General features: G+C 39.3%; 1 protein-coding gene across 2 annotated transcripts in view; it reads left to right on the forward strand.

Moving 5' to 3' along the window:
• Positions 1-12,096, forward strand: part of Gpdh1 (Glycerol-3-phosphate dehydrogenase 1) — a 152,282-nt gene that overhangs the window by 35,770 nt on the left and 104,416 nt on the right. For both annotated transcript variants that reach the window (XM_067156010.2, XM_067156009.2), the window contains exon 6: positions 6,462-6,692. In XM_067156010.2, coding sequence (XP_067012111.2) covers positions 6,462-6,692 — 231 coding nt within the window. The remainder of the gene's footprint in view (positions 1-6,461; positions 6,693-12,096) is intronic.

A 12,096-nucleotide genomic window follows, 5' to 3' on the forward strand; every position in this document is an offset into this window, starting at 1 on the left:
CACCCCAGCACATGAGGGCGAAACGCTGGCAACCAAGAATGAGCTAGCTGGAAAATTTATAATGTCCAATAACGGACCATTTATATTGGTATTATAATTTGATATACCGTGCGAGTTGGCCGTGCGGTTAGGAGCGCGTAGCTGCGAGCTCGCATCCAGGAGATAGTGGGTTCGAATCCCACTGTCGGCAGCCCTGAAGGTGGTTTTCTGTGATTTCCCATTTTCACACCAGGCAAATGCTGGGGCTGTACCTTAATTAAGGCCACAGCCGCTTCCTTCCCATTCCTAGGCCTTTCCTGTTCCATCGTCACCATAAGACCTATCTGTGTTGGTGCGATGTAAAACAGCGGGCAAAACGCTGGCAACCTGGAATGAGTTAGCTGGAAAATTTCAATAATGGACCATTTATGTTGGTATTGTAAAACAACTAGCCAAATAAAAAATAAATTTGACATTTTATGATTTGGCCTCCTTAATATTGATATGTCACTTTATATATAACCCATTGCCTCAGCTATCCCTGATCTTATTTACTAAGATTTGAGAAATTCTGTTTGGCTTTGATGTAGAAACAAATGAACAAATACATTGACATATGAAAATTGAACTGAACCTGCTTTCAACTTTTGTATACTAGTCTGAGAAAAAAACAAATTATGAAGTAAAATTTGAAATATACAGACAAAATTATAATTTTATTTATATGTAGGTGCATGTTCTTGCCTATTATGTTTTCATGTTTGTCCTTGTATATTTTTGTATACGTACATGTTTTTCTCCCTCTGTGCATACGAACCAATCTTTGTGTTTATCCTGGTTTGTGTATGTTCTTATTTTCCTTCCTAGTTTTCTTTCTTTGATTTGTATATATTCATAAATTTGAGAATCAATTTTGTGTGGTTCATGCTGTGGGTTATTGCAGTCACGTCCTAGTTCATGAACTTCACGCAATAGCTGAGGCCTACTAAGTGGTCCTGAGAGTCGGGATACTAGTCGCTATGGAATAGGAGTGGACATTTCTAACATATTCTGAGTCGTGGCCCTCCTTGTGCTCTGGCGGCTAGGAATATACGATACAATCCTGCGTAGTCCCTAACCCGTTAGAGGAGATATTCTCACTGGGACTAAATGTAAGTAGGGTAGCATCCTGCTTCAGAATTTTCACTGAACACTCAAAACAATTTAAGCAAGCCTCAGACCCATGGGAGTAACGGAGCCTCGCTTCAATTTGACGGGCGAGGAACTCCTTAGAAACAACTTAATGAATGAAATGGAATTCAGTGACAAGTTATCAGTATTAATGGGGCTTATGGAAGAAAGAGAGAAAAAAAGAAGGAAGAACTGATCATGTCAACGTTTTCCGGGCTTGTAGGCCGTGGTCCAGGAGCGAGTGAATGTCCCGACGTTTCACCGAAGACTGCGTTCGGCATTGCCACGGGTTCTGACTGACTTCGATAGCAGCGAATCTCTCGGTGGAATGAAGTGCTGTTGTAATTCCACCTCATTATATACTGCAGAATATGGTACACTGCTCGCCTATTGGGGGCGGTCGCTGATTGGCTGTTCTACGGCCAATGGTTGAAGCATTAGGGAGCCCGGTGTACATTGACCTGCTTTGGCAGAGACAGGCACCTGTTGCTTTCTTCTGGTCTGCCGTGGCTATCGTGTCCTTCAGGATTTAGAACAGGGCCTCTCAAACGCCCAAAATCTTGCGTGTGCAGACAGCAAAGCAGAGTTCCTGTGCACAGTGCAACGGTCCCGCTCGGCTTGGACCAACGCTTGGTCTCTAGGCTACTCGGCTAAGCTCGGCTCGGATTTGGAGCGCTACGGAGCAAGTGAGGAAGAGGGAGACAGGGGGAGTGAACGAGACAGGCGGGGGGGAAAGAGAGAGACAGCGCTATTGCTCCAAATCGAGGAGTGGGGGTCTGCACTCCGGTCAACCAAGCAAAGTCGTCTTTTGCACAGTGCATGCACCAGGATCATGCACCCTGAGAGGCCTTGATTTAGAGCTTTCAAGACTGGAAACCAGGCTTTGTGTACCCATTCAGATTCCTCCTTTTGGTTGAAGCTGTTGGTGTGCTTCAGGATTTCAGTGGCTTCCCTGTGTAGCCAGGCGTGATAAGACACAATAGTTGACAGTACTTTGGTGTCGCTGTACTGTACGTCATGGCCTGCTAGCAATGAGTGTTCAGCAACTGATGATCTATCTGTCTGTCCCAGCCAGCTATGTCTGTTATACTCCTTCAGTCGTGTGGCGATGCTTCGTTTGGTAGTGCCTATGTATACCTGGCTGTAGCTGCATGGGATCTTGTAGACACCTGCTGTTGAGAGAGTAATAAGTTTAGCAAGGAATATTAGAAAGGTACCTTCTGATTGGAGAAAAGCAGTAATTGTACCTCTCAATAAGCAAGGGAACAGGAAGGAATGTAACAACAATTGAAGTATTTCATTATACCAGGCGAGGTTATACCAGGATCACCTGCATTTTTGGAATGGAGGGTGTGATCGCTGGTTGAGAGTAAGTTGGATGAAAAATCAGTGCTGTTTCAGACCACAGAGGGGCTGTCAGGATCAGATTTTCAGTATCCACCAGGTGAATGAAGAATTTGACGAGAGGAATAGACAGTTATATGTGTGCTTCGTAGATCGAAGAAGACATACAACATAGTCCAGAGACTTCACAAAGAAAAAAAGCTTTATACTGTCCTTTTCAATACAAAAAGCCATCTATATTAAATGAGATTTTCAATCAATCACTACTGGCCTGCATTTAGGGCAGTTGCCCAGTTGGCAGATTCCCTATCTGTTGTTTTCCTAGCCTTTTCTTAAATGATTAATGTCTAAACATGTTTCAGCCTATCTAAAGGCCATCTTCAGTAGAAGCTACCGTAAATTATTACATATATATAAAAATAAAATACTGAAAAGATGTGTGAAATTGAAAGATAATGATCATGATTAACATATTAAAACCACATGTGAATGTTGAGGTAGGAAAATCTTTTTGTCTAAAAACTCTTCTGATTAACATAAAACTTGTTATCCTTTTAAAAGTGGAAATCTGTAAATCTGTATTGCATGACGTAGCGAGATAGTAAGAGGATAATGGGTGCACATCATCTGCAATGGGGCAAAAAAGAAGGAATGAACGGGTGAAACAAAATATTGTGAACCAAAATATCGCGTGAAAAGAAAGAAACTTGCTTGTCAGGAAGCTGTCGTCTCGAGTGGTATGACCTTGTTGGTCTCGTGTCCCTATTGACATTTGTGTAGCTAGCACTGGGTCAGAGCTGATGTGGTTGGGTTGGGAAATGGAAGGGGGAAGGATGAGGAATAAGGTATGTGGTTGGAAGGGGAAACGGAAGGGGGAAGGATGAGGGATAAGGTACAGGAGGGGGATATTGCGGGAAGGGCGGATCTAGTTCTGGAATGTCGCCGGTGAAACTAATTCTTATTAAGAAACTGCTGATAAATGTTTGGGACAAAAGTTTTCGGTAAAACATTCTTCTTCTCGTGGATTTCATTTAAGTTGTGTGAGAAATTATTATTTATTTTGTGCATCTACAGAATGGTGTGTTAATGAAGCTATGTAATATAGAGAGAGACTTTCAAAGGTGGCTAAAGGAAGGAGTTATATCATGTTCAAGATCATGCTTTCACGTCTCTGCACAATATTTAAAATGAAATTTACCGTTGGTCTTTATAGCTATTGTTGAGAGTGAAGGAGAATTTCCTGCTGTGTATGTTTATCAGGAACTCAAGGGAGACTTCATTAGTTAGTTGGAACATAGAAAAAATGATGAACTCTTCTCAGAAGAACTCTTAAGGTTTCACTTTACTTTGTCCTGCCTGCTGGCTCTTCAGAAATGTGTGCGCGTGTGTTTTATATTCAGGAATCATTCAAGAAGAACACTTTCGCACTGCAAGATGTGTGGTTAAGGTTATTTTTAATATGTATAACTTTTGCTTTCTCAACGATTCATTTGTTTCTATATTCGTCCCTGTTTTTATCTCCTTGTAAAATGTGTATTGTTTAATGTAACGCCTTGTGTAATATAAATGCCTACATGCTGGCCTATTTTCCCACATTTTGGCTGATGATGACGCAAAACAGCGTTGAAACTAGTTCCAAGTGCAAATACATGTTATAAATAAACTATAACATTTTTGTATTGAAAAGGTGGACCGTTATAAGTTTTCCTATCATCAGAAATTATTGTATCAGTCAGTACTCTCAAGTATATTGGATAAGGGACCTTTCTGTTCATAATGTAAAATCTTTAAATCCTGGTCATTTGTATATTTATGATTTAGCTCCTTTAGTTTTTTTATTTGTAAAGTGATAGCTGTCAATACGGAATGAGATTTATAACATGCTGAGTACCGAGAGAAAAATGTTATCTGTGCTGGTGGATTATGGGTAGATTATTAAAAACAGTTGAAAGCATCTATATTGACATTTGAGCTGCAGTGAGAATTGATGGTAGATGACTACTTGGTTCAAGATACTTGCAGAGGTTAGACAAGGCTGTAATCTGTCACCTTTGTAGTTCATAGTGTACATATATCATCTACTGAAAGGTAAAAAGTGGCAGGGAAGGATTTACTTGGGTGGAAATGTAGTAAGCAGTTTGGCCTATGCTGACAATTTCATCACAATGGCAGACTGTGCTGAATGCCTGCAGTCTAATATCTTGGAACTTGAAAATGGGTGTGATGAGTATGGTATTAAAATTAGCCTTTCCAAGATTAAAGTGATCTCAGTAAGGAAGAAACATTAGAGAACTGAATGACAAATTGAGAATACAAAACTAAAACAGGTAGATAATTTCAAGTATTTAGGATGTGTATTTTTCCTTGATGATAGTTTAGTAAGCAAGATTGAATCAAGGTGCAGCAAAGCTAATTCAGTGAGCTTGCAATTGCGATCAGCATTATTCTGTAAGAAGGAAGTCAGCTCCTGGACAAAACAATCTTTACACTGGTCTTTTTTCGGATCAACATTACTGTACGGGAGCGAAAACTGGGTGGACTTAGTATATCTTATTCATAAGTTAAAAGTAATAGAACCGGGAGATGGTGGGTTCGAATCCCACTATCGGCAGCCCTGAAGATGGTTTTCCATGGTTTCCCATTTTCACACCAGGCAAATGCTGGGGCTGTACCTTAATTAAGGCCATGGCCGCTTCCTTCCCATTTCTAGGCCTTTCCTATCCCATAGTCACCATAAGATCTGTGTGTGTCGGTGCAACGTAAAGCAAATAGGAAAAAAAAAGTAATAGACATGAAAGTAGTGAGAATGATTGTTGGTACAAAACAGGTGGGAACAATTGCAGGAGGGACGTCAGAATAAGGATAGAATGGCCAAGTTAAGAATGAACTCTATTGATGTATGCATAAACTGGCTTCGGTGGTGGGGTCGCGTGAGGCAAATGGAGAAGGATACGTTACGGAGGAGAATATTGGACTCGGTCATGGAACGTAAGAGAAGTAGAGGAAGACTAAGATGATGTTGGTTGACTCAGTTTGTAATGATTTAAAGATAAGAGGTATGGAACTAAACGAGGCCACACAGTTGGTACAAATAGAGAAATGTGGAGGCAATTTTATAAATTTACAGAAGCTTGCAGACTGAATGTGTTATGGCATAACGGTCTTTAATGAAGATGTATGTATTGATTTTGTGTGTACTGTTTTTAAATCACCAGCTGAATCTATATTAAAATCATTAATGTGTGTGTTCTTTGATTGTTCTGGTGAAATATTCACATTTTTGTCAATTTTCGATGTTATTTTTTTTTCTTTTTTCTCTTTTTTTTCTATACATTCTTTTGATATAGTGAGTTGTGAGAGTGTATTATCAGTGTATTCAGTCCACAGTACTGTACCATATGTTATTTGATATTGAAAATTTACTAAAGATTGTGTGGCTGTGCTTCCATTAGCTTTAATTTCAGTCGCAAATTCAGTCAGTTCATTCATTTATTCATTCATAACATCTGTTCTAAATGACTTCAAATAGTTATATCAGAATATTTTTCAGTCATTCATTTAATAATGAATGCTTTCTCCCCTGTTGGTAGTATCTGTGAGTGGGAGGGAAGAGAGATCTATTTATTTATTTATTTATTTATTTATTTATTTATTTATTTATTTATTCATAACATCTGTTCTAATGGGAGGATAACTCTGTACACACTTGTCTCAGATAAATCTTAATTTTCTTTTGTCATAATGAATATTGGTTTTAGCATCTGACACTTCTTGTTACACAGTGTGTTTTTAATATCTGTCCATGAGTATAGTCTGTTGTAGATGGAGTCTAGTATTGAATCTGATTTGACTTTCTCTTTTTGTACCATTCTTTCTTGGCAGCGATTGGCATGCCGATAAGGAAACTTCATTTTTGTGTAGTTGTCTTAAACCTACGTGTGTGAATGACGTTCATCTTTCCTATGCAGAACATTGTTGCGGTAGGCGCAGGCTTTGTGGACGGACTGGGTCTTGGTGACAACACGAAGGCAGCTGTTATTCGACTCGGGCTGATGGAGATGATCAAGTTTGTTGACGTGTTCTATCCTGGTTCAAAGTTGACAACTTTCTTTGAAAGCTGTGGTGTTGCTGATCTCGTGACAACCTGCTACGGTGGCAGGAACCGCCGTGTTGCTGAAGCCTTTGTCAGGACCAATAAGGTAAATTGAAGTTGTAAAATGTGTCATACTGTTATTAGTTATTTAAAGGTCTGCCTTGTCAGTACAATTCAAAATCTTGTATACTGTATTTACTCATGCATTAGACCCTTTTTCCCCCACTTTTACAACCAAAAAAAAAAGGTAAAGGGAGGGGTCCAATTTGTGATGACCTGAAATTTTGTGCAGTGAACACATGACTTCTAGGCTGTAAAGAGCTGTGAATTGTACAGGTAAACATTCTTTAACAGACTTATGAATGTATTTGAGTTATACTGGCTATTTTCATTGGAAGGCAGTATTTCTAAATGTAAAAAGTCAATAAATTGTAAACACAACTTTTAGGCCCACATATAAAGTAAATCAGTTTTAGTTACTCATATCACATCATTCATTTTATCTCATTAAATCCTCTGATGAGGTCGACATCAGGAAGGGCATACGGTCATAAAAACTTGCTAGGAAGATTCGTCTCACTTTATACTCGACCTCCTGGGGAAAAGGGATAAGGGTATCATATTATGCAATATTGATACAAAATAACTCTATGGCCAGTCATTTGTCTCTGTCAGTTGAGCAGTAGGCCTACCATACAGTAAACCTGATCACTGCTATTATTTTAATTGTCTTGCGCCGCTAACTTCCCTGCTACTGGCATGCTGTCATTCCAAATGACGTCATCTTCACTGCCATCTCATCGGGTATGCACTGCAATCGAGACAGAGAGCATTTGAGGTCCCTTCTTTTTGAACCTTTTAAAAACAGTTCTGTTCCGACTATGTAGAGGCCAAACTGTGTGAAGCTATTCCCAAATGGTTTCTGGAGATGGTCTTTGATATTCCCAGCTGGTGTATGTGAAGCAGAAGCCACTCCTGAATATAGCAGTGTTGTTGAAAGCATGCCAAACCACAAGCTGATAACTAGCGTATGTTACGAGTTGTATTTCCGAATGTAATCTGTATATACAAAGTAAGAGTTTTGTCTCTACATTGCTCAGAAATTGAAAAGAATGGTATTTCTGTATCGACTATGTCCACAGTAACAAGTAAATGCACTTTTTACTTTTTCGTAATGTCTGTCTGTATGTATGTATGTATGTATGTATGTACACGCATCACGAGAAAACGGCTAAAGGGAATTTAATGAAATTTGGTACGTAAATTTGGGGGATGAGCCGCTACAATCTAGGCTATAAATAATTTTTTTCATGCTCGGTGAAATGGTAGTTTAGGGGAAGGCCTAAAATTTAATTCTCAAATATTTATATTATTAGTGGTCCTATCGATAAATACTGTATAACTAAAGTTATATAGAATCACTTTTCCGGTCGTTTATGTCTAATACATTTTTACCGTACTGGCTATGATAAGAGATATTCATGAATTTGTATTTTTTGTAGCTAAGCGCATATCAACGCCGAGCCACAAGAAAATGGGTTAACAGAATTTAATGAAAATTGGTATTTAGAGTCGGGCTATAAGAAACTACAGTCAAAGCTATAAACAATTTTATTCACCCTGGAAGAAATTGTAGTTTAGGGGAAGGCACCTAATATTTAATTTTTAAATACCTATGTTATTGGTCCTATCGAAAAGTACTACATAACAAAAGTTATAGAGAATACAAAAATTTCTGATCATTTATGTTTTATTCAGTTTTACCGTCCGGACTACGAGAAGAGTGGTATTTCAGAGTCGGAAGAAAAGTAAGTGTGAAGGCCTACAATATCGAAAGCGCATAACATTGATCGACAATAACATTACATTGACCATTGTTTGTAGTGATGTTCTTTGTCTCCAATGCTGATACTCAACTCCGATGGATGGGATTACTGCTGCGCACAGAGTATAACAGCCTGACTGAATATTGGCGGGAAAGAGCTGGGGGCTAGAAAACTTTCTTCTTTAGCATACCATTCCTCTGGTTTATACATTTTCTGATACCGTACTGCTGGTACGTAACACAATGGTTCATAATAGTATTCCAGCTATTCGACCCATACTCTGACGCGCTGTTTTGAATGAGCAGTGTGCACACCTAAGGCAAGGCTCGCTTATGACCTGGTCTAGAATTACAAATTTAGGCCTATTCCAAATTATAGCACCACAATTCACTAAGTAACTCAAAATTCAACCCTGGAAAGAGCCGTTTCTTAAGAAAAGCTTCTTCCTCTTTACTTTTATTAAATTCTAGACTCATTTTATTCCAAATTAGCAGTGAAGAGAGGGTTTCTCCTGTGGCTTGAAGGAAACATTTTCCTCCAAGTCAGATAGATTTTTCCGCCACCAGTGTAGTGAATTGAGATTTTCTGGCTCATCAGGTACTCCTAGGAAACAGATTAGTAAAAGGGCGTAGTGTTGGCCCTGGTACTTTCCACTATTAGAACCCCACCCCGCCGATAAAGGACAAATAGTGTTCACGGATCACAGCTGTTTGTGACTTGGTCATTCCAACTCTGGAACTTTGTACTGTTAGATCGGCAGCGTAGTACTGTTCGTTAAAAGTGAGAAAATATGTGTTTTTTTATTTGATCGCGTATTTCATATGAAAGTCTTGCCTTTAATCCTGCCATTCCTACTGACATCATTGTAATGACCTATGTTAATTTCAGTTGGGAAACCACTAAGATAGTCTTTCTGAGGATGTAACAAGGCAGGTGGGGAGTGAGTGCTCGCCATTATAATGAAAACTCCCCAACCTGATTGTGACTGATATGACGTTTGGTGACTTCCCGTCGCATTTCTGGGGTAACATTAAGAGCTATGCAGTTTAATACAATCTTGCTCACAACGTGTGCATGACGTAACCTAGAATTATGTATACAATGCAGAATTCTATAGCGAAGCACGGGTACATCAGCTAGTACATTGTAATTGGAAGCATTCTTTTGATAACTGCGGCTGTTGAAAGCCAGACCCTTATTTTTAAGTAAATTTCATGCTTGTTCTCTACATTTATCACATCAGGATTTACCTAAACAGCTGTAAATGAGAAAAGAGAGACTGCATTGTTTAATTTAGGTATGCTATCGCCCGAATAGTGCCAAACGTTCCACAGGAAAGTTTACCGCATGTATGGATATTGTGCCCGTCCCTACACCTAATGGCTCCGGCATGATGTCTACAGGGCGTTAACGGGTTGGAATAAAACAAATGGGCGCTTAACTCGACTAAGCTTAAGGGCATACAGGGTAGGAGACGGGTCATACCTAATTACAATGAGAACACATTCGGGTTAAAGATTAGATTAATACACGTGGTTTATTAGGCCTTAATGATGATGATGGTAATGACGCATTTATATACAAATGAATTACATGGATTATTATCAATTGTTGTTGTTTGTTATCGACTTTCAGTCGTTTGTGATGGATCCGAGTATTATCTATCGCAGAGCGATCCATTATGACGAGATTCGAACGGGAAAACACTTATCATAGACACTGAGGCTATGTGATATCATTGACCAATAGGATTAACATGCATGCAACGAATCTGAGCAATCCCTATACTAAACACACAGCTATTCCCCAACGAAGTACCACGAAGGAACTCATAAAAATGTGGAACAAACGCCCGGGTTTGAACCGACCCTCACTTGTAAAAATTTCACCACCCCGATGGTCAACACCATCGGTAACTCAATTATAATCACAACAAGATACATAAACCCTTAAAGAACACAAATTATATACAGTAAACACGTGAGACATCCAGCCTTCGGTTGAGCATTGGGGTACCAATGCTGCTGTCGGGAACTGAACTGACACCCGTTGGGATGGAAGTGGGACTCTGAAAACCCTAAACTACGTTATACTCAAGTGTGTAATGGCAGTAAACTAACAAGTACTGGTAACAATCGCCGTGTCATTTATTAGCGACTACATCAGTCTGGCGTGTTGAATATTTCATTATTAAGCGATTCTTTCGCCCTCATTCACTTCAACTCAAGGCTCCCTCTTACACGAGCGGACGAGAATACACAAAAAACCGACACTTCTCCTCAGTAGGTCAACTGCCCACAGCCCCCACACGGCGGGTGGTCATTGGCCTCGGCCTTCACAGGCATAACGCCCTTTCTTAACAAAACACCCCATCTCGGGGATCGTTCACTAATAAACTGAGCCTCATCGTTCCTTAAACAAAATTACATTGGCTCTCAATACTTCACTTCAATTCAACACACACATTCATTTACAATATCATGATCCCGCGACGCGACATCGGTTCCTATGATACCAATACTTGTTTGATTACCATAACTACAATTTATTATTATTATTATTATTATTATTATTATTATTATTATTATTATTATTATTATTGGGTTCATCATTACACCATCTCCCTACACGACTTACCTGGAAATTAGACCATACTGCGTGATCATAATTAACTTCCTCGTAATGACGGTGTAATTAATCCATATCTAAATTGTGATTTCTGATAAAATCGTCACACGGTAATACAATTATGAATTAAATATTCCTCAATTTGCACTTAAAATTGTGATAAGCCTTCCAATTAAAATCGTACACTTCCTATCTAAATATATGTCAGTGGAGGCCTGGGTGTCAGTTCCGAAGTCACATCTCGTAGTTCTGGGTGCTCACGGAATAAAATTACACTATTTACCAGCCATGCATAATCATCGCTGGACTAACTACAGCCTAACTTGAATTACTCTGAATTACTAAAAAAAATTGGTCTCCTGACGCATCAATAATTACAAGTTTTCCCAAATAAAATGATTAAGTCAATCTATTACTGCATGCAAACTTATCGTGTTACCCCTTTATTTACAATTGATTGCTCAGACGTGTTACTAATTAAATAAAGTAAATAGAAGCTACGTGTATCATGGTAGCACATCTACACTACTGAAGTTACAATCTTTAACATTATAGCGTCAGGTAATGATAACTGTTCCCCGCCCAATCTGATTACGTCATATTAATTATGATTTATACTCATCTCCATCTCGATGACCCGTTGTCAGCTCAGGGAGTCCATTGCTGGCTTAGTGCTGACCCATAGGCACCACAGCAGTTACTGGAGGCACCATTCTTCTTTCCAACTGGGAGTCCATTGTTCTAGGTTGACGAAACCGCTGGCAATATTCCTGAGGCACACAACACGTCACTATTTATTCCAAGATTTATTTAGTTACATTCGGTGTGAACGTCCAGCCACGATACCGGACCTCACTCCGCAATCCGCGATTCAGTATCGGATTCCGCGTACCTTTGTCACTACTCGACACAGTAGCGCCGTAGTAATAATAATAATAATATTATTACAAATTATATTTAATGTTCGCGACACGTCTCTGATCTTTAAAGTTTAGACCCTAGCATCACGTCTATCCAATCTCTGCAATATTTACGCACAGTACGCGATTTCACTTG

Source organism: Anabrus simplex, chromosome 1, assembly GCF_040414725.1.
Source record: "Anabrus simplex isolate iqAnaSimp1 chromosome 1, ASM4041472v1, whole genome shotgun sequence".
NCBI lineage: Eukaryota > Metazoa > Arthropoda > Insecta > Orthoptera > Tettigoniidae > Anabrus > Anabrus simplex.